Source organism: Anabrus simplex, chromosome 1 (assembly GCF_040414725.1).
Source record: "Anabrus simplex isolate iqAnaSimp1 chromosome 1, ASM4041472v1, whole genome shotgun sequence".
Classification (NCBI taxonomy): domain Eukaryota; kingdom Metazoa; phylum Arthropoda; class Insecta; order Orthoptera; family Tettigoniidae; genus Anabrus; species Anabrus simplex.
Genome location: NC_090265.1, coordinates 237662786 through 237687716, shown reverse-complemented (window position 1 = coordinate 237687716; position 24931 = coordinate 237662786). Strand labels below are relative to the sequence as shown.

Sequence of the window (24931 nt, the reverse complement as noted above, 5' to 3'; positions counted from 1 at the left end):
GCAACCATGTATTACTTCATTGATAGTCAGTGTCCCTGTTGAAATTGTTAGGATTTTTACGTATTTCCACAGCTCCCCATATAATCCTAGACCTGTTGTGTGTAGTGTGGCTAAGAGCTCGAGAATCTTTGAACACGACATCATGACCCGATGATAGGGCGTGCTCAGTTATTGCTGATTTGTCTGGCTGGTTGAAACAAATATTTCGTTCGTGTTCCTTGATATGAGTATCAATGGACCGGCGTGTTTTGCAGGGAATTTTATAGGGAATTTTGTATACCTCAGGATGTAAAAGTGGGAACAATTTGTCCTTGGTTTTACCTAGACTGTGAGCAATGTTAGTGACTGTGCCAAGCACGGTTCTTATATTGTGTTTACGGAGGACCTTGGCAATTCGATCTGTGGTGTTGTGAATGTAAGGTGCGAGTCACCGCGAGTTAAGCAGCCCTGTAACCAACCATATTAGGTTGATTTGTAGTTCAAGTCACAACTTTGCTATGCTTCCTTAGTTAAAGTGACTTGTGCGAAGAAGAAGAAGAAGAAGAAGAAGCTCTGTAAACATTATTTTTATTTCTGCTTTACTAATGGAAATAATATGTTCATGGACTTCATCTTCATGACTTTGCTAGCCACTAAGGATCATGTTCAATTTTTTCCCAGCCTTGATAAGGTCTTCCGTGAAGAGCAATGTGCAGTCAAGTGTTATTGTGATGAAATATCCTAATGAGTAAGAAAGTTGCATCTTTCGCACAAATTCATGTATTTATTTATTTATTTAGGATCACCAACAGCATAACACTGCATTACAAAGATCCGTAATATGTACGACAGTTATTAATCTAAAATGAAAAATATACAACATTTATAAAGGACACAAATATACACAATAAAAACTCCAATCATATATTTTACATATTTACATAAACAACAATGTAAATAAAATAAAATTCACTTAAAATTTAAAAAAAAAAATATGATAGAGATGGACCTTGTGTTAAGAGACAGCCGGGAGTAAGGAATATGGAAGAAGTCTTCATTCTGGTACTACGGGAAGGGACGTGGGTTGGGAATAAGGAAACTAATTCTGGTGACCTAAATAAACCATTAGCTGCTCTGTATAGCAGCTTGAGGTTGGTTCCTTTCCTCTGAGGAGAAAGAGTTTCGAGGTTTAGTTTCTCATGGATTTGGTTAGTGCTAGAGTTGTGACAGACAGGGACCCCGACTCTAGACGATTGCACAGAAGAAAGATTGTATTTCTCGAAGCCAAGGCAGTCTTCCACACATTCAAGTATGAATGATTATGAAATATTGGGAAAGTGACAGAAGTGCCTATTGCCTACTAACATTCTCTTAACCTCAGGTAGTCAATGCTTTGCTGCTTATCATTGATAAAGTGTACACATTTGTAATATGCATCAAAAAGGTTGTGCTATAAACAAAATGCTCATTATATATCTTGATTCTGATTATAATGACAACTCATTTGTGCTATAAACAGAATGCTAATTGTATATCTTGATTCTGATTATAATGACAACTCGTAATATGAAAGTATTTCTGCAGTTCAATTAACACAAAAAATGAAAAATACCAGCTTTCAAAAAATAAGTTTGTATTGTTCATTTTCACAACACTTATCTTGCAGATGCTTGCATCTTCCATTAAGGTTTCCATCCCAATTGCTTGCCATTGAATTACTCCTAGCATTTTCTCCATACACTGCAGAAAGTTGAAGGTGACTGTCTTGCAGCTGTACACATTCCTTGTACTTTAGAAACAGATTACATACTGTATTTTACAGGCAGTGATTGCTTTCTTAACTCTTATGTTAAATACATAGAACAATGTGTCAACTCTATGCAATATTCTCAAGAAAAAGGTACCTCTGTCTTGGTGGTGCATAAGAGCACTCACCATACATGTGCTGCAGAGACTGTTTGTGAAAATGTATTTCTCTTGATAGAATTTTGCTAAAATATCTATTTGCAGGAATATATTTATGATAAGTATTGAAATATATAATTTTAAAACATGTCATATAATTGTAAATAATTTGTTAACCAGGAAGTGAACCAGGCTGTGATGAAGGAATACCTACAGAGGGTCTATTCTAGTATTCTAACTCATCCTGACATCCAAGTATTAGGGGAGGGAATTCCCCAACTACTAGTCCAGCAAGCTCAGTCAGTTGTTCTCATGCACAGGTAAATACAGTTATAGTGAGTTACAATGTTATTTACTAGTAAATGGAGCAAAGTAACAAGTTTGTATACAGTTAAACACAAATCTGTATCATATTTACTTTTGTAATTCACACTCTCACACAAGTCTAAGTTACACACTCTAGTTTTTAGTTTTATTTATTTAAATATTTTAATTTCTTGTCTCTAAACTTATATGTGGCTGAGATGTGCATTGCATTTTTTGACTGTTGATTTAGAGCTATTTTAATATATTTTATTTGTCATTCCAGCTCGGTTGTCAAGAAGCAGTCTTTGCTTTTCAGAACCTTTTCTTTTCCACTCGTGGTATTCCTGTGACTTTGAATCTTGGTTGAACTCGAGCTCAGAGTGATTCCATACCAATGCATTTCAAAATTTGTTTACTAGTAGATTTAATTCATTAAAAGTGAGTTTGTATGTTTTATGTCAATTTGTCCTCTTTCTGCTAATGCACACTGAGTAAGGAATGTGTTTGACTGAGGGTTGAGAAGAAGTGAATCTAGAATGAAATTGAAGAGAAGAAAGTTAATGCAAACAAGAGTACAGGAAGATGTGTAGTTTCTTATATTATTTTGTTTTATTTTCATATATTTGTCCTTGCCTCTTTCTTTTGCTCTCTCCTCTTTCATTGAACTATCTTCTGTTTTACTATAGTCTATGTTTCATTCTCTTCTCATTCCCATTTCTCTCTTATATTAATTTCATTAATCATGTTTCTCTTTGCCTGTTCCTAACTTTCTACCTGGCATCCGATGTATATATCATCAGATAGTGATAATCCTCGATGTTTGTTAATAAGAAAAATATATTTTTCACACACTACTCCCCCCTGGCCCAACCAGTATGGGGCCTTTGGCCTACTAAGCAACCATTGCACGCTCAGCCTGAAGTACTCTGTGGATCTGCCTCTACCTTGGATAAAAGATGTGATACTAGTGGGCAAGGAGACATACAGATTTTGTATGATGTCCTGTGTCATATCTGTATATATTTGCTGCAACAGGTTCTCTAAATCATGTCAACTACATAGGCTGCTGAAGTTGGTGCCCCAGGTGGTCCCAAACATGTTCGATGGACAACAAATCTGACTGTTTTTGGCACAGAAGTGTGGCAATAGTGCAGAGGCGTTCCTGTGACACTCTTGCTCTGTGCAGCCAAGCATTATCCTGCTGGAAAATGCCTCTTGAAAGCTCAGTCATGAAAGGCATTACATGTGGCTGCAGTATGCCTTACACATATCGCTGTGCTGTCGAATATCCCTTGTATCATTAATAGGGGTGAATAATTGTCACATGTGATGGACCCCCAGACCAGCACATGAGCAGTGGGGGTGGTATCGTGGACTACAACAAAGGAAAGATTGTGAACTCATCACAAGGCCTCCAGACACAAACATGGCCATCTTTAGTGCACAAAGAGAACTTGGATTTGCCAGTAAAGATAACCCAGTTCCAGTCCGTAGCAGTCCAGGTTCATCATTCATGACACCACTGTAAACGGAGATGATGATGAGTTGGTGTCAGTGGCAGGACACGTAATGGGTGCCATCAGACTAAATTTCCCTCAACCAAGCTCCTGGAAATGTTTTTGGCAGACATGGGCTTGTAACGATGGTGCTACATGCCCTTGGATGGTAAGGTCACCCTGACAGTTGATCTGCTCATGCTTGTCAGAGGATCAAATGGTCAGTGGTCAGTTGAGGTCATGTTGATCAGAATGGCCTGGGTGATGGGCAGTCATTAATATGGGCATCCAGCCTTGCACATTCTAATAATGATCCCCTGTCTCAAACTCTGATAACTGGGGAAATTCTGTTTGATTATATCGTAGAGGCATGCTGAGTGGTCAGCGAGCTTTCCACAACCAGAGGAGCCGGGCTGAGTGGCTCAGACGGTTAAGGCGCTGGCCTTCTGACTCCAACTTGGCAGGTTCGATCCTGGCTCAGTCCGGCGGTATTTGAAGGTGTTCAAATACGTCAGCCTCGTGTCGGTAGATTTACTGGCATTTAAAAGAACTCCTGCGGGACTAAATTCCGGCACCTCGGCGTCTCCGAAAACCGTAAAAGAGTAGTTAGTGGGACGTAAAACAAATAACATTATTATTATTATTACAACCAGAAGCAGTATTCCACTACATATGAGTAGCCTCTATGAGTCTTTATATAGACCATGGGTGGCAGCAAGTTCATGGCCTCTGGTGGCAAGATCGTTCAACTAATCACGACATTATCATTTTGACTGTCTGCTTGAGGTGTAACTGCTTGCTGAGTTTTGCATCGAAATGGCTGCTACTTCATGGTGCACAATTTTTTGTTGCAAATGAGTATATTTTAAGTACAAACAGTAAACATGAAGTTATTTTCATGCAATCATCGTAAAGACTGCTAGTCAGTTAAAGGAATTACTGAATGTATGACATCAGACCCACAAGAAATCAATCCAAGTTGATGGTGAAGATCCACGAGTGTGAGGTAGTGAAAAAATTATGGTTATTGCCTGCGTGTGCGAGATTGTCTGACCATCTGAAATCAAACATCTGTCACACTATCGTCCGTCCTTTTGCACTTGCTGGTACGAAATATTGGCTGATACCAAAACAGACAGAAGATCATTTAAGCCTTATGGGGAAAATGATTTTCAGATAGTCGTCTGGCATCAGTAGATTGAATTTTGTTTCCAGTATAGACATAATAGTTTGGCATAGCACTGGTTTAGGAGAAAATGTTCAAAAGTCAGTTAAAGTGGTTTGGACATGTGCAGTGAGGAGAAGCATATACAAATAGCAAAGATGGACTATGTGCTTGGAAAGTGATCTAAGGAACAGTTTAAGCAACAGTAGGCTGATACGCTATAAATGTCATGAAGAGAGTAAATCTTCATCCCAACGTGGCTCATTGGAGCTACATAGCAGACTCTACCACTAGGCAGGACAAATGCTGATGAAAATGATTAGGATTGTTAAGACTAAAATGCTGTCTCTCTGTTGACATATTTCGAGTTATAATGATGGGCAAAGTAATGTGCTCAATCTCACGTTACCAGATAGAGATCTTGTCATGTATCTTAAGTTCAGAAAATGTTGTATCTCCTTTGAGTCACAAGTTTGTGTTTGCTAGGTAATCTATAATAGTTATTACTGGTAATTTAAATGTTGTGATATTGATATAACTTGTACCTTTCTTTCCTTTCCTTAAGCTTGTAATCTTAATACTTCATCCCTTACTCATCAACCACTATCATAAAGTAATATGTTATGATATGAAAGACCTATGTATTAAGACTGTCTCATGTTTCTAGGGCTGTGGAAAATCTGCAGCGCAAATTGTCAAAAACGAAGGAATCTCTGCGTCAACGAATTGAGTACATGTATCCTGTCTTGTCACGTATTCAACCGTGGATGAGGGACAAACTTAGGGATGCAGAAGTGAGTTGTCTATAATATTATTACCTATAATAAAAACATTTTGGTTATATATAATTCTAAATGAATTTGATAAATAGTGTACAGAGGCTTTGTTGCAATCATCATCATCATCATCATCATCATCATCCCCCTTATCCATTTGTAGCTGGGTTGGGATGAATACTGTAGATCATATCTGCAAGCTCACAGCATTAGCTCTCCTACACCTTGATTCAATTTCATGTACAGTACTGTACTACCATCCTGGAACAGCATCCGGCTCCATGACTAAATGGTTAGCTTGCTGGCCTTTCGTCACAGGGATCCCATGTTCGATTCCCGGCAGGGTTGGGAAATTTAACCATAATTGGTTAATTCGCCTGGTACGGGGACTGGTTGTAGTGTCGTCTTCATCATCATTTCATCCTCATCACGCCACGCAGGTCGCCTTCGGGCGTCAAATCAAAAGACCTACACCAGCCCTCTCTGGAGGGCCACATGCCTTTATTATCCTGGAACAGCTGGCATTTTGCAGGGTTTAGCTTATGTTGAGCCCCTCGAAGTCTCTGGAACACTCTGCAGGTTCTCATTGTGCTCCATGAACTCGAGTACCACGATAATGATGTCATCCAGATACACGACTTGAGTTAGCCCTCTCAGTACAGACTCCATGAGTTGTTGAAAGGTTACTTGTGCATTGCAGAGGCCAAAGCACATCACAGTGAACTGGTACAGCCCCTGGCTGGTTGAGAACGCCATATTCTCTTTGTCTTCCGGATGGAGCGCCACTTTGCTGTACCCAGATGTCTTCTTCATCATCATCATCATCATCATCATCATCATCATCATCGTCATCAATGAACAAATATTGAAACTGGTAGAACTGCTAGATTAATGAAATAACATGTATAAACACGTCAAGTTCGTAATTGAGTCCAAAAATAACAAAACTTTAAATTACCTTGATATATTAATATCAAGAAATGACAACCATTTTGAATATCAGATATATAAGAATAAGAATATTTATTCACCATTGATCATTTACATGAAATAGGTTTTGTTATCCAATACTACAGTATTATTTCTATTATCTATATACAGTTATTAAAAGTCAATATTAACAGTTTTCATTTCTAAGAATTCCTTTACATCATAAAATGGATTTTCCAACATCCAGTTATACAGTTTTCTTTTAAAATTATTGATGGACACATCCTGTGCAGAGAATGGTAATTTATTAAAAAATATTATACTATTTACTATATGTGAGTTACCTGTTTTCACAAGTCTTTGTCTTGGGACATCAATATTGCCCTTATTACGAGTATTGTGTTGATGGATGTTTTCCCTGATGGTAAATTCATTCAAATGGTTTTTAACACACAATAATGAGATAAAAATATATAGATTTATAACTGTTAACATTTTAAGCCTGATAAAAAGGGGACAAGATTGCTCAGAAGAACCAGCTTTACACATTACACGAACAAGCTTCTTCTGTATTAGCAGTACATTATGGACATAAGATGAATGTCTCCACAATAGCAGCTCATATGAAATATGGGACTGCAAAAGTCCAAAATATGCCATTCTCAAGTTGTCTGCTGTTACTAATTCCCTCACTTTCCACCTAAGATATGAGACCCATGATACCTTTTTACAGACATGATTGACACGTACTTCCCAGCTTAATTTGGTATCAATATGAATACCCAGTAGCTTGACTGACTGAATTTCTATATTATTGGACAATCCTAACAGAATATGTTTGGTTTTATTCTTGTTGCAGAGTAGTTTATTACCTGAAAACCATTTCACTGCAGTCCTAAGAGCTTCTTGTGACATCTCTTGCAGATTTAACACGTCCTGATGCATGTTGGTTAGTGTTGTGTCATCTGCATATGATACAACTGATTGTGACATAACATTTTGTTGTAGGTCATTAACAGCAACATTAAAGAGGAATGGGCCAAGTACAGATCCTTGTGGAATGCCTGTAATAACATCTTTCAATGTGGAATGTCTATTTCTAATTGCAACAAACTGGCTTCTCTTACTTAAATTCATCTTAATTACATCCAAAGTGGGACTATTTATGCCATAATACTGAAGTTTTTCCAAGAAAATGTCATGATCTGTACAGTCAAATGCTTCACTCAAATCACATAAAACCAGAAAAACCATTTTCCTATTTTCAAAGGCTGTAAAACTTTGATTGACAATTTCTAGAACCGCAGAGGTAGTACTTTTACCCTGGTGGAATCCATATTGATTACTAGACAACAGGGCATGATTTTCAAAGTAGTTAATATATGTATTGCACCATCCTGAGGGGATTTCTTTCTTGCACCCTATTGGGCGACCCAACAATTGCTCCGGCTATTTTCCCCTCATTCAACCATCACTTCTACGGATCATTAAATGGATCAATGCATTTAAAAAGAACGATGCTAAGTGTCGGTAACTATGCTCGCTTCTATCATTCATTGAATAAACAGTATGCGCATCAAAAATTTTAGCGACATCGCAATCTTCACTTCTCATATCTCATTTATTGATAGAATAATCCTTAAATTGCCACACGACACCTCTCAGGGATAATTAAAATGCATCTGTGAATAGTATTATTTTTATGTGAGGTCAACTGGGAAACCGCATTTCCTTTTTAATAAATTACCATCAATACCATCCATCTATCGGAATCAATATTAAGTTGTCCAAGTCCAATTATTCGAAGAAAAGAAAAGAAAAAATAAAATAAAATAATTTTTTTTAAAAATTAATTAATTCAAAATCATCTATACCATAATGATATTAACCTATCTTCAATAATAACCTCTAAATTGGAAAATCTATAATTTATTTCATGATTCTAGAATCATAAAAGAAAATCCGATAACATTTATTTACATCAATTATCTTCCTCCTCTCTATATAAAAAAAAATAAATTTATTCTACCTACAATCTGATTCAACTGATCCTCTTGCACTTATTATCCGCTTCATTAAAATAAAGAATAAATTCTCTTAAATACATAAATCGTAGTTGCATATTCTATCTGTTGAAGATGTAGTTAAATATTCTCTGGAATTAATTATCTCATGACAATAATGACAATTAATTGATAAGCAGAAAATGTTAATATGGGTTTAAAAAAACCTAAGTCCCTAAGCCTTAGTAAACTTCATAACAAATATGCTTAATCTGAGTCCATCAGCTCTTTTCTTCTTTCTAAAAAAAATAAAATGAAAAAAATAAATGCTTATTTTTGTCGATATTAAATTAATATTCTGTCACTCAGACATTTGTATCTTCCAATATTATAACGTCAGCAGTTGCAAGTAAGTTCCAAGTATATAACAACTCAAAATGGCTATTTCAAATATATATTGATCATTAAATGAAAAATATTGGTCACTTTGACCATGTCATTTGGTTAAAATATTCAGATAACATCCTAAAATTAAATGTAGGTATCGTATAAAGAACAATTATTATCGTAGTTCAAATAGAAAATATACCTATCATGATTTATAGTTTCACCAATGTCCAATCAAGTATCATAAAATTCGTAGGAATGTATTTGGTAACCTATTTTATTTAATTGTGGTAGAGATTCAAATTATGAAATTGCACTATCAATTAAAGACATTCTCAATACCAAACTTCAAATAACATTCAGTACAACGTTGACATATTCTCTGTGAAGACAACAAGTTTCCCATTATTTATTTCTTATTTGGATATTTAATCTGAAGACAGTTTACTGTAACCCACATACGAAATCTACGATGTATTTCATTGTATTCATGTACCACTAACCCAATATATCTCGCATTACCATTTTAATATCTTGCCGCATATGTCAATCATCACCATTGGCCAGTAATACATCGTATTTACCACCAAAATTATCCATAAGCATATCTATCTCTCCATTTACCAATATTAATTACCATAATATCTCTTTATTCATTCCCATAAATATATCTCAGCTAATAATTATTCGTAAAATCATATCAACATGTCACTCAAATCCTAACTTCCCTACGTAAACATTTATCATTTCCAACTAGGCGGAAAATCGTCTTAACATGTCATTAATGTACTGCAACGGTACATTTCTGGGTTAAGTTTCATTTATAATACACATGAACACGTTATCCTGTAAATGAAACACATATATAAATAAACAAGTTAATATTTATTCACATGTCATCGCGTCATAATAGTAATCAGATCTAAGTTACTCAGAAATCAACTATCTTCTTTTAAGCATTACGTCTGGGATATGTCTCTTTGTATACGTTGTATCAATCCCGTAATGGATGAAAACATCACTTTAAATCTCTCCTTGTTCATTTATAAACATTCCTATACTATGACATTGATTATAAACTCTGGAAGAAATACCTATTCCCATAATGATAAATCAACTAGGATAATCTCATTGCAAAGATAGTATCGACTGAGATTTCATCATGAAGAACTCCGTAACAAGCAACATATCAATGTTCACTACAACTACTTAAATACTTCGTCTACGATACATTAGTCTCAAGATAATAAATTAATTCTTTGGAACTTAGCTTGCGGCTGCTGATGTTAGATGACTGGGTCACGGCTCTGATGTTGTCATCTTAGGGCTGCATAGAAAGTCCCCAACATTCGTTACGTCACCATCAGGTTGTAGTCTCAAGACCCCGGGTTAGCAGGAGCAGCTGGGCGGTCTACGTCGGAAAGTCGGCTCCATCTCCGATTTAGCCTCTCATGTTGTAGCCGTTAGTCATATGTGAAAGAAACATTTCCAATATGGCAATTAATATCACGTCCATATCCTTCGGAATGTTCTACAAAGAATCTAGATTATATTCTTGTTTCAGGTTATTATGTCAGAAATTCAATGTCAATTCGTTGTGACAGATTTTAACAGGTAAATTATCAAATTAGCTTTAATTTTTTTAAATCCAGCCAATCAACCTATAATACGTTAAATTTGACTTGGTATTTCGTAACGGCCTTCGGTCTATATTCCGACTACTGTCCGGATACTATTCAACTTCTTCTGACTTTCCACCTCGATATTTGATCAGATATAGGCGTAATTCTAAAATCTCTTCACTGTGCAGGCTCTTCAGCTCTTATTAATTGAAATATCTCCCTTCTTTCCGCGAGGATTTTTTTTTTCGTAGATAAACTTACTTTGAAGTCTTGCGTACCAAATTTTTTTTTATTGTTCACACTCTTCCTCTTTTTTAACAATTTTAAAAACTTTCTATTATTTTTATCACGGCCGCATGGATCCTTTATAACTTTACATCTAACTCCATGACCTAGGCATACTTAATTCACCAAAATGAACATCTTTGCCGTCACATGCATGGCCTCCTTGATTTTATGCGTCCGTATTATATATACTCTGAAATCACGGCCTATTTCACTTAATATACTCGTTCTTTTTAGATGTATGGCTTAATTACATAATCTTTGCGATCTCATTACCGTGCATGGCAAACTTTAAACATCGTATGACATCCTTTATTCCGTTACCAGGACGATGAAAACGGAACAGTACATATCATATGGTTGTACAAGTACACAAAAGTTTACAAATAATCAAATGGAAATATCCAAATTTGACAACCATTCCAGAGCACATGGTGTCACTTGGTGTAGAGTCTTCAGACCACCGTCAAATGCACGAAGTGGGCACTCTTGAACAATGTGTTGTATGGTTTGGTCCTCCACTCCACAGTCACAGGCAGCAGATGTACGGAAACCCCATTTCTTTAAGGTGTGACCACACCTCCCTCGACCCATTCTAATGCAGTTCAGCTTCGACCAGGTTTGGCGTGGTAGTTGGAATCCCTCTACCTTCTTTGTAGGATCTTCAACCAGGTGAGCATTGTTGGGTGGATGTTCGTTCCAACGTTGTTGCCACTTGTAGGTCATGTTGAAAGAATTGATACCTTCTAAATCAACCCAGGGTGGCTTGCGTGATTTCAAACGTGTTGTTGTGGATCTTGCAGGGCATCATACAATGGAGAGTTCTTATTAGAGGTGATCTTCTTGAGCAAGCTTACCTTAGCTGCTTTCCTCCTTAGACCTTGCGGAGCGATATTAGCTAGGACTGGTAGCCACTGTGTGCGAGTAGATCTAACAGTACCAGTGATAACCTTCATGGTCTCATTGAGTTGCACATCAATCTTAGTGGTATGAACGCTGTTTTCCCATACAGGGGCACAATATTCACCAGCATAATACACAAGAGCGAGTGCAGCAGAATGTAGAGTATTAGCGTCTGCACCCCAGCTGCTTCCGGCAATCTTGCGGAGTAGATTCTCTTGAGCCAAGTTTCCTCGATAACTTGATGCACTGTTGTTTGAATGCCAAGGACCGATCCAGAGTGATTCCAAGATATATTGGATTGAAGTTATGGGGTACTTCGGTTCCGTCAAAAGTCACATGTAGCTTCCTTTGGGCTTCTTTATTTAGATGGAATGCAGTAACCTCAGTCTTGTTTGGGTTGGGTTGAAGTCTCCATTTGTGTAAATAATCGCTCAGTTTCGCCAGATCACTAGTTAGAACATTCTCACAGTTCATAAATTCTTTACTCTGGATAATTAATGCTAGGTCGTCTGCATACTGGATTTTCGTGGAATCTGTGTGAGGCATGTCATGGATATACAGGTTAAACAAAATGGGGGCCAGAACTGATCCCTGAAGTAGGCCATTGTTTAGAATCCTCCACCTGCTAGCTTGCCCATTCAGAAACAACTTAAAGCGCCTGTCAGAAAGCATGTTGATCATTAAAAGTGCCAACTTTTGACATGGGATGATTTCAATAAATTTGGGCATCAAGCCCTCCCTCCATACAGTAAGATCCATGCTGTAAGATCCACGAAAACTGCAGCTGATTGGAGACCTCGTTAAAATCCAGCTTCTACTACCGCTGTCAATGTTAAGACCTGGTCGCAGCAACTCCGATGTTTCCTAAAGCCACCTTGTTCGATTGGGATGATTTGATCAATAGCCTCTTGAATGTGATTTAGAATAAGCTTTTCTAGTAACTTATAGGTTATGCTGAGTAGTGATATTGGTCGATAATGAGAAGCATCTTTTCCCGGTTTCAGGATGGCAATTATCTTAGCCTGTTTGAAAAGCTTCGGCAATTTTCCAGTTTTCAGAATTTCATTGAAAAATCCAATAAGCCACATCTTTGTTTTCGGTCCGATGGCTTTAAGAAACTCTGGATATATGCCATCAAAGCCAGCGGCTTTGTTTACCTTTAGCATATTCAAGGCTTTATCAAGTTCCTCGATGCAGAAGTCACGTGAGTAGACTGGGTGTGGTTTTAGATGGGACCTCTTTATGTACAGTTCATTCTTCACAGTTCGTGTCTGTTCTTTGTCTATTTTAGTTTTTGAAATATTCATCAGTCTGGATGCAACAGCATTAGCATTCACATGTGTGACTGTACTTGACAACCTGGGATCTGAACCAAGTTTTCTAATGAGGTTCCAGGCTTTCCGAATAGAATGTGTGAAGTTGAGTCTTGCCATTGTTTTATGCCATTTTTCTCTTCTGTTCTTATTCAGATCTTTCAAGAGGTCATCAGCCGTCACATCGTCGTGAGATTCTTGATATTTGGCATATAACTCATCACATTCTTGGGACCATCCGGGGATGTACTCCTTCCGAAAACCACGTGGGATACATTTCGTGGCATTTGCTTTAATCGCACCCACAAATCGTTCATAATTGGATGGTACTGGAGGAATCCATTGAACAGTATTATCCAGACCTTTCTGAAATAGTTTCCAGTTTGCAAGTTCAAAATTCCATCGAGGTTGAGGTATGGAGGTGACTAATGGAATTTCAGTACCAAAATGAATTATGACTGTCCTGTGCTGGCTGTGTGGGAAAGACTTGATGACTTTTCGTTGTCATTTCATTATTTCCAGATCTAGATGTGATGCACAAATCAGGAGAATAATCCTTTAACCATCTGCCAGATCGGAATGTTCCAGGATCTTTAGCATTATACCCAAGCTGAAGATGGTGCATGTCCATCCATTCATTTAGAATAGCTCCATTTTGGTCTTCTTTCTGGTATCCTCAGACATGACTTTGACTGTTGAAATCACCAACATGCACAACTGGATGACTGAAGAATCTTACAGGTGAATTTGGCCAACTAACTTGTGGTGGTTTGTAAATATTTGCAACCGTGGTGCCGGCAACTTCTATACCCAAAACAAAAATATCTGCCGTTCTATCCTGGTAAGTTACTTTGTAGTCAGTAAGATGGGACCTGAGATATGTTGCAATGCCATACTGTTCACCTTTTATGGACCCAACCAGAACGTATCCATAAATTCTTCCTCTTCTGTAAAGATCTGCTTCATTTCTTGGTGTGAGTCTCGTGTATTGCTATAACATCTACTTCGTTCTGCAGCATCAGACGTGAAAGGTATTGACTCTTAGCAGAGGAAATCGATTCAATGTTCAAATGACATATTCGTAAGCTGTTACCAATAGGGATTGATGAGTGTTCTGTGCCTGGTTGGTCCTGAAAAGGACTTTTCGTTCGTAAGTTCTCTTGCATACTTGTTGCTATGAATAACCCATTCAATTATTTTAGATAATATGGGAACAATTGAAACTGCACGGTAATTTTGGGGAAGATGTTTGTCACCACTTTTGAAGACTGGAATAACTTTTGAAATTTTAAGCATATTCGGAAAAAACGCAATCTTTAATAAATGCTAGTGGTTCACAAATCAGATGTATTGTTTGTTTAATAATGTAATTGGACAGCCAATAACAGTCCATACTTTTTGAATTAGATAATTTTGAGACCGTCTTTATGGTTTCATTTGACGTAATGTCAACCCATTGGAAAGTATGTCCCCCTAATTGATGTGGACCAGGCTATAGAAAGCCAACTCAAACTAACACAATGATTTAAAAAAAAAAGATTCCAACCACCCAGGGCAATGCAAGAGGACCACATTTTACAGTTAAATTAATAGGGCGTTAAACACTCCACTAACAAAAAGAGGTTTCAAAAAAGAAATTAAAATACAGTAGAAGTCTGTTATAGCGAGAATTCATAACAGCGAAAAATTTACTCGCTGTAGCGGATTGTCGTTATACCCGATTATGTATGAAAGTCGGAAAAACCCCCATACACATCAAAATCGGTATGAAACGGCAATCAGTTTGGTCAAAACTTGCATTTCCGCAGATGATATCCACACTATGGATTACTTGTTTGTTATTTTTAGTGGAAGCGTGTGTTTAATTTCATTCTGAAAAAATTATAGTAACTTACCGTATTTCTCCGAATCCAAGACGAACCCGAACTTTTTCCTTCGAAAAATTTAAACCAGGCTCAAAAAAAGTGCCTTGTAAAATCATATGAATGCCTTTGTTGTACAGTACACATTTTTAGACGCCAAACATTGGCTTTCGTTATGCCGTTTTTTTTTTTTTGGCTGTACAATTATTCTTTATTTCCGCGGGTTTAATGACCACTAACTTAAAATTGGCATCATAATACCCAAGCGAACCTGTTGAAAATTTGCCGGCAATACCTATTCCATGCGTCTACAATACGACGAACCATCAGGAAAATATTCTTGGTGTGTATAAAACTGTTACTTTTACTAAGCGTCTGATATAACCGGCTACCGCTACACGCATGTCTTGCTTGCTGGGTTTGGCCACCTTCAGCGGCGGGCGATGTACAGGCCTAATCGCGGACGTTGAAGGTCAACGAATGAGTTTATTGCGCCACGGTATGACCATTCTGCCCTTCAGATTTTCGTGCGCATGCCTCACAATTTCGTCTTCAACTTCTTTAAAGCATCCTTGTTGCGGACCACTGAATGAATTTTTTTGTACAGTACGCATTTTTAAGCTATCTTTGTCTTCACGCTAACGTCAAATATTGGCTTTAGTTAGGCCTATGTCATATTTTTTTGCGGCTGCACAATTATTCTACCGACAATACCGTACCTATTCCACGTATATTTACAAAACGACCATCCATCACGAAAATGTTCCTGCTGTCTTTAAAACTTAACTTTACTAAGCGTTAGGTACAGTAGACGCGTTATAACTCTACCACTGAGTAGCCGTGGCCGTGGTCAAAAGGCTTGCATGTTTTGATGCCATTCTGCACATTTGAGAAAAGTTTTTGTAGAGGGTAATAGAACGTCGTTCTCTCTTCAGTATTTCCCGAGATCCAGTGACGTTACACACAGGCACTGTACAACCGGTTGTCGCGGCTAGCGATGTATAATAGAGAGGTGGTCGTTTATTGTCAACGAGTTTTGTGTGTGCGCGTGCGGGGGTGAAAAGAAGCAGCGTGGTTACCGCGGTCGTGGTAGTTGCCAGTGGTATTCGTTACTGTTAGGCCGCGAATGCAAGACGACCCTTGATTTTTCGCATGAGATTCTGGAAAAAAAAAAAAAAGTCTTCTTGGATTCGGAGAAATACGGTATCACTCCAGAGGCTTCTGTGGCAAACATTTTCACTTTTCTTCTTTAAATGGTGCCACCTAACCTAACCGTATATATATCATGAAAACATATTTGAAATGCATGTAGAGAAGTGATAACTTCCTCGCTAAAAATTTACATGTGAATAGCCTTTCCGAAATTTAACTAGACGCGAGAAAATATGAACTATCCTCTGAAATCAGTGATGTACTCTGCCATATCTTGAGGTGTATCACATTCTTACTTAATTTCTGTATATAACATTAAAATTAAGCGATCATTTACTACAGCCTTTATTTTTAACAACTTGACAACTGCTATCGACCACGTTATTTACGCATTTATTACGAAAATGTGTTATTCTCTTTCATTTCAAATTTTCTTCAGAGAACAACAGGCGACGCGTATTACTAATAGACTCCAACATCGCCATCGAATGTCTACGAGAGAGCTCGCAAATACACATAGTGAGAAAACTATACCGTACCGAAGATGATCGATCGCATTTCGTGGCAAACATTCGAGTTTTCTTATTCAAACAGAGTCACCTATCCTAACTTAACCGTACTGTACGTAAGATGAAAACACGCTTCAAGCGCCAGTAAAGAAATTATAATCTTCTCGCTATAAATTTACACGATAATAGCCTTTCCATAATTTAACCAGATGCAAGGAAATATAAACTAACCTCTGAAATCAATTACGCACTCTGCCTTATCTCGAGGTGTATCCCATTCTTACTTGCATTATTTTGCATTAAAATTAAGCGATCGTTTAGTCAGCCTTTATTTTTAACGAGTTAACAACTGTTATCGGACATGTTATTTACGCGTTTATTACGAAATACGTCCTTTCATTTTGAATTTTCATTACGGAACAGCAGTCAACGGGTATTGCTAATCGACTCCGACATCGCCTTTGAATTATTATTTATAAATTTCATTTTCCGTATTGATAGATTCAACGTATAGACAAGAAATGTGTTTTTCCACCAATCAATACTTAATTTATTGTAAATAGATTACACTAGTACCGGTTTTGGCCCTTAACGGCCATCATCAGCTACTGCATGATTAGTTTCCAGCCATTAGACAAAATCACAAGTTGTTATTATGTTAGACATCCGGATGCCTAGTGGGGGATGGAAATGCAATATACAGTAGCATGAAGTTAAAATATCTGTGGTCAAAGGTAAAAAGTTACAATAAGTTAGAACATGAGTATACAGAACACATTAAAACATATGGGCCATAATATAAAACACTTAAAAAGTTTTAACACATTAAAATTTGGTATGTATAGGTTAGACACTTATTAAAATTTAAGTTCATGTTGCTTACATTCCATTCTTCTACCTTCTGTGTGGTTCCTTTGCTTCTATGTCATGTTGGTTTAGCTGTGTGAGGTAATCTTCGAGAATGTTCTGAGGCTGGTATGTGTCATATTGGTATGGACCATGTCATGAACATTTTTTTTTTTTTGTGTTATATAATCCAACTGTAATGTACTTCAGTAAATTTTTAATATAATAAACTGCAGGTCCTGAGTTTGAATTTAGAAGCTGTTGGTGGCGACACCTCTCTTGTCTATGTTCGTTTGTGGTTGTAGTTATTGTTGTTGTGGAGATCTTGAACCAATATGTCTGAAGGCATGCTGTGTTCTACTACAAGTGTGTCTGGGGCTCAGAGAACTCTCTAGTGGAAATAGCAAGGGAACGATACCGAAGGTAATCGATCACATGCAACATAATCGCTGGGCTGCATAAATACCGGCAACGGAAAAATCCCTCACACTTAATCACTCGTTATAACAGATGCGTAAGTGAGAGGGCTCTCGCTGTAACCGAAGATAATACACGGTTTAATATAGGAATTTTAAAGGGACAGCGAAAAATTGACGTTATAACGCGGTTCTCGTTATATGCCGTACTTGCTATAGCGGACTTCTACTGTAATTTATGAAATACCAAGAAACAATGGTTATTCAAGAAATTACATTAATAAAATAAAGAATAAGATTATCAATAAATCAAAAACTGTTCTTGAAAACCACAAAGAAAAGAAAAAATATGTTGTATTCATGTACACAAATAGGCATTTATATGATTTATCCAAAAAAATTAAAAACACAACACTAAAATATCATACCAAACAAATAATAATAATAATAATAATAATAATAATAATAATAATAATAATAATAATAATAAAATCCTTTTCAGTTCACATAACAGTAACAGTGACAATCAATACAATAAATCCAGCGTATATGCCTTAACATGTCAAAATTGCAAATAACAATACACTAGGGCAATTGGGAAGAAGCATAGCAGTTCTGTATAACAGGCATGTAGGCATCAAAATGCGCACACGGTATTGGGCAATGTGTGAACATATGTACAATAATAATAGCATTATTACAAACATTGAGCAGGATATGAAGTTATTATATTCGGCACGTAAAAGGAAGTATGTATGTCTTGAAGAAACTGGAAATTTATTTATTGCATGAACATAGACAATAATTTAAATGAAAATTCATTAGAAGAAAATCCATTATTCACATTAGCAAATCAGTATTTAAAGAAAAGAAAAAGTAAGGCCAGATGACATCGAACCAGATTCATAAATCCCTTCTTGGGAGCCGTCACCTTCTTGCTACACTTAAGAGTCAAATGGCCCCTCCCTTCTCCGCTAGTTGTTCCGAGCACGCTCAAGGCTTGTAAGTGCCTTCCTTCATTCAGTGGGTGTCTGGCCACAGAGTGACACATGATTTGTTGCAGTGCTAAAAATGTAGGTCTTCTCGCATCACTTCAAGAATTTTAATATACAGTTTTTGACACTCTTTAACTCTGATTCTCTTCTTGTTTTAGAAATAAGGGGAACGTCACACAAACAGGCAGACTCATACATATTTAATGTCACAACGTCCAGCTTCTAGCTGAATAGTCAGTGAAGTCGCCTTTGGTTACGAGGGCCCTCGGTTCAGTTCCCAGCCAGGTTGGAGATTTTAACCTTAAATGGTTATTTCCCTTTTCTCAAGGATTGGGTATTTGTACTGTCCCCAAAATCCCTGCAACTCACACACCACACCCAACACTATTCTCCACTACATAAACATGCAATTCACATACACAGCAGATGCCGCCCACCCTCGTTGGAGGGTCAACCTTACATGGGCTGCACCAGGCTAGGAATAGTCACACAAAATTATTATTATTATTAATGTCACAACGGGACTTTATGGATCTGATCTGTTCTTGTATCGGGCCAACATTATCACAAGACAAGGTTGCTCCGTTATTTGTCTGCTTGTTAAAAGGGGCAGCCCAAACAAGAATTGAATTTTGTAACAGTATAGACAGCCTTAACACAGGCACCAAAAAAGTGTTAAAAAATTAATTCATCATAGCTGGATTATAAGATTTTAATAACATTAAGCATTCACTACTAGGCATTTTAATACTTTCATAATCTGCTGATTTACCTGCACATCATACTGGTGCTACATTACCCAAACTTTTAAGTGTGTTTTTTGAACATTAATTTAAGTACAAATGCAGCAATATTTAAGGAATCGAATTACCATATTTACTCGAGTAATCCCCGCGTATTTTTTTAAAAAAAAATTTGAGGCATGAAATTGGGGTGCAGGTTTTATTTGCGTCAAGTTGCCAACATGCTCCTGGCTCACCTAGTTTTCGTTGCTGAGTGTACAGTTATGCTTTGTGCAACCGTAGATGGAAGAAAACTGTCTCCATATGTCATATTTAGACGGAAAACAATTCAGACTTTTAATTCTAAACTGAGTTTACATTTTTTTTAAATAGTACCGTATTTTACAGAGTAATTTAAATTCAAAATTTCTCCGCATCACAACAGAACGCGTCTTTCAGAATGTGCAGAGGTAGCTTTCCGCACTTTCACTCACTTCGGTGTTTCTATAGTATGTTTCATAGTTGAAAATAGAGTGAAATCATAATTCTTTTGTATTCAGCGTTTCAAGGAACACCACAATATCACATAGCAGGCAGTACGCGGAAAAGCAGAATCCATTAAAACTGGCGAGGGTTGGCATTTCTGAATTACAAGGTGACTATTAATTCAAAATCACGTAATTGGAGGTCCGATTTCTGTATTACAAAGACTTCGAATAAACGAGGTTTTACTGTATCGCAAAACTAACATCAGATTTTGCCGATGTGTCTATTTCAAGTGTTTGCATTGTACGAAAAGAATTATGGACCACCGGTCGTGTTACTGTCCAGTAAAAAGAGACCACGTGTTAGAAGTGTTTTAGGCCCGTATTCACCAACGTCAGTTACTTTTGCTGTTATCTTAGATTTTCAACAGATAATGTCATTATCTCGGATAACGCTCACTTCCATATTCACCACAGAATTTATTATCTCGGTTTACCAAAACTACGTTTTCACTTCAACCTGAGTTTGAACTGCAAATTTTTCATACTAACGCACGCCCGCACGGAAAACAAATGACAACGTGCTGCCACCGCTATCGAAATGTAAACCAAGTTTGTGATTCCACTCGGGGTTTGCAAATAATTTGCATAAATTATGTCGGCTATTGAGCAGAAACGAAGAAAGAAGCCTAACATGACTTTCTGAGAGAGTGATTATTATTAAATCTGGTGGCAGGAAGCATTAACAAAGATAATAAGAAATAAATTATGGCCTATCCATTGTATATTTTACTCCAATTATAAGGCAGTATTTCTTCGTTCTCTTTTTAAAAGTCACCCAGTCGCGTACCGTACAAGATATAATCGAGACTTCATTTTAGGCTTATCTGTGTTGGGAATTCCAGGTTCAATCAATCAATCAATCAATCAATCAATCAATCAATACTGATCTGCATTTAGGGCAGTCGCCCAGGTGGCAGATTCCCTGTCTGTTGCTTTCCTAGCCTTTTCCTAAACGATTTCAAAGAAATTGGAAATTTATTGAACATCTCCCTTGGTAAGTTATTCCAATCCCTAACTCTCCTTCCTATAAATGAATATTTGCCCCAGTTTGTCCTCTTGAATTCCAACTTTATCTTCATATTGTGATCTTTCCTACTTTTATAAACGCCATTCAAACTTATTCATCTACTAGTGTCATTCCACGCCATCTCTCCGCTGACATACCACTTAGTCGAGCAGCTCTTCTTCTTTCTCTCAATTCTTCCCAACCCAAACTTTGCAACATTTTTGTAACGCTACTCTTTTGTCGGAAATCACCCAGAACAAATCGAGCTGCTTTTCTTTGGATTTTTTCCAGTTCTTGAATCAGGTAATCCTGGTGAGGGTCCCATACACTGGAACCATACTCTAGTTGGAGTCTTACCAGAGACTTATATGCACTCTCCTTTACATCCTTACTACAACCCCTAAACACCCTCATAACCATGTGCAGAGATCTGTACCCTTTATTTACAATCCCATTTATGTGATTACCCCAATGAAGATCTTTCCTTATATTAACACCTAGATACTTACAAAGATCCCCAAAAGGAACTTTCACCCCATCAGCGCAGTAATTAAAACTGAGAGGACTTTTCCTATTTGTGAAACTCACAACCTGACTTTTAACCCCGTTTATCAACATACCATTGCCTGCTGTCCTTCTCACAACATTTTCAAGGTCACGTTGCAGTTGCTCACAATCTTGTAACTTATTTATCACTCTATAGAGAATAACATCATCCGCAAAAAGCCTTACTTCCAATTCCACTCCTTTACTCATATCATTTATATATATATAAGAAAATATAAAGGTCCGATAATACTGCCTTGAGGAATTTCCCTCTTAATTATTACAGGGTCGGATAAAGCTTCACCTACTCTAATTCTCTGAGATCTGTTTTCTAGAAATATAGAAACCCATTCAGTCACTCTTTTGTCTAGTCCAATTGCACTCATTTTTGCGAGTAGTCTCCCATGATCCACCCTATCAAATGTTTTAGACAGGTCAATCGCGATGTTCGATCATACTAACAGTCAAGAAGTTAATATAAAGAACCACCTAATCGATACTTTATTTTTTGCCTCAGGCAAAAGTGAATATATATTAACACTTACAGAACATGTTTCGACCACTTAGTGGTCATCTTCAGCTGTATAAAGAAAAAACTAAGATGAAAAAACATTAGGATAATAAGCACAAGTAATACTCTTAGGTTATAATGAAAAAAATTGCTGTGTTGACTGTTTGGTAAAAGTTCTTTGGTGACTCCTTTGTTATAAAATGGCGGTCACCTGATCAGAACATCTTGCCTCTCGTTCTTATTTGGAAAAGACGTTTATTCTGCGCTGTCCAGATGGTCTGTCTTTGAGCGCGATCTAGTGTAGTATCGATGTGACACATTCTGACATTTGGTGCAATACTCTAGAGAGAAGGGAAGTAGAGTTCTGTCGTCATCTAATATATCAAGTGAGGGAGGAGGAAGATTAGGCTGAGCTTCTGCGATGTCGTGTTTGATTATATCTCTTGTCTGATTTGTCTGTTTCCTGTCTAACCATTCCAAGTATTTATTGATATGCTCGTATAAGATGTTTTTTTGCTCGTTGTTTTCGTTAAGATTCTGTTCACCGTTTTCTAATTTATCAAGAACGATGTGGATGTTTTCCAGGTTGTTCATTAGACTTCCTTTATTGATCATACAGATGATTTAAGCTCCTGTCTGATATTAGTGAATTTGTGGTTAGTCTCTTTCTTATGAGTTCCCATGGCAGAGAATCTTCTGTATTTTTCTGCATTGACATGTTCTTGATATCTAATTAAGAAGTTCCTTCCCGATTGTCCCACGTAAGTTTTTTTACACTGAGTACATGTTAGCTTATAAATGCCAGATTCCTGGAATTCGTCGTCCTTAACCCTTTACTGCATACTGTTGCCCTCAGGCAACATACAACTTTTCACCTGTATAAATGGAAATAGATTGTGGACAGAGGTAGTTTTACGGCACACCTTCAACTGTACAGTCATTTAAAGACATATATACATAACATAAGACAAAACAGCCCTACAACCAAAGGTCAGCATCCACGCGTACCAACCACTGTTTATTTTCCGTGGGCCCTCCCCATCACATTACCACAGGCTTCAGAAGTACCTCTGGCTCAACCTCAAAGACATTACCGACCTACGGTCGTGCAAGTATACTTGCGCCCTGCAATACGTACCCATGGCCAGTAGGCAGTAATGTTCGGTCTTTGAATGTTAAAAGCTTAGCGTGAAATCATGAAAAATCGTATATATACCCCGTTATGGCAATCCACATCACATACGAGTGTTAAGCTATTAGCCCTAGTTAAGAATTGCTGGTAGATCTAAAACACTAAACGTAAGTTGAACATTGAAGCTTGAAATTTTCTTTACCAAACGAAAACGAAAAATAATTCATGCAGTAAAGGGTTAAGTTTATTAGCTTTATTGTGATTAAAGAACCTATGTTTCGTGTTGTTGTTGGTAGAGAAAGCTACTTTGGTGTTGTGTTTCTTGAATAATTTGGTGATCTCATAAATCCTCGGGTTATTAAAGGTGAATTTGACTAGATCGCGCTCAAAGACAGACCATCTGGACAGCGCAGAATAAACGTCTTTTCCAAATAAGAACGAGAGGCAAGATGTCCTGATCAGGTGACCGCCATTTTATAACAAAGGAGTCACCAAAGAACTTTTACCAAACAGTCAACACAGCAATTTTTTTCGTTATAACCTAAGAGTATTACTTGTGCTTATTATCCTAATGTTTTTTCATCTTAGTTTTTCTTTATACAGCTGAAGATGACCACTAAGTGGTCGAAACATGTTCTGTAAGTGTTTCACTTTTGCCTGAGGCAAAAAATAAAGTATCGATTAGGTGGTTCTTTATATTAACTTCTTGATTATACTCATCAATACGGTCATGAAATGGACGACTTGTAACATACTAACAGTTCTGAAACTTTAGTTAACCTAAAATGTGTCTGGTCGTCATAGTCCTCAAAATATGCCGCACATACTTTCATCCATCTAAGACATTTGTTAATTGCATAATCTTGATCATATCACTTGTCGCTGTGATTTTCTCTAGCAATTAGACATTTCAGCCGTCTTCGAGTAGCCATCTTGGAAGGCTATTATCTTAGATTTCCTATTTTACCGGCCAACCAATCTCCGTTAAAATTTTTAACCGAGATAATACTCGTTATCCGAGATAATGTTGTTGGTGAATACAAACTTAACTGTTATCTTGGATTACGTAGCATTAAACTAAGATAAAGGCCAACTCCACGAACTTGTAAGTAATTTAGGAGAGAATTCTAGTGATGCAAGAGACAACGAATCTTCCCATCTACAGAGAATCGAGCCTATTGCAAGTTCAAATTAATGAAATACCTGTCACGCAAGTAGGCCTACTTGCTCATTTTCATGGAAAATATTCATAGCAGTGATATTTGCGTAAAGACCACGAGGACCTCACGGAGTGATACGAAATATTTGTTTAGGCCTATGTTAGTCTTTCGATGGAAGGAATTTTAGTCCATTTCATTTTTTTCAAAATGAGCCTTCTTAAAATGAGGGTGCGGGCATTATTTGACGGCGGGGATTATTCGGGTAAATACAGTATGTCCTGAAAAATCATCTTTAAGGAGAACATTTTTTTTTTTGTTAAGTTTTTAGATTTGTTACAGTATATGTTTAATAATTGTATTATCATCTTGGGTCCTAGAAAGTAAGGATGTTATGCAGGTTCTTGTGATATCGCTGATGAAGAGAATGGTACGAAATGGTTTATCTGCATGAGCTAA

General features: G+C 37.1%; 1 protein-coding gene across 1 annotated transcript in view; it reads left to right on the top strand.

Annotated features, from left to right (window-relative positions):
• Positions 1-24931, top strand: part of LOC136886224 (uncharacterized) — a 905658-nt gene that overhangs the window by 705180 nt on the left and 175547 nt on the right. The window contains exons 11-12 of the mRNA XM_068231034.1: positions 2065-2204; positions 5519-5645. Coding sequence (XP_068087135.1) covers positions 2065-2204; positions 5519-5645 — 267 coding nt within the window. The remainder of the gene's footprint in view (positions 1-2064; positions 2205-5518; positions 5646-24931) is intronic.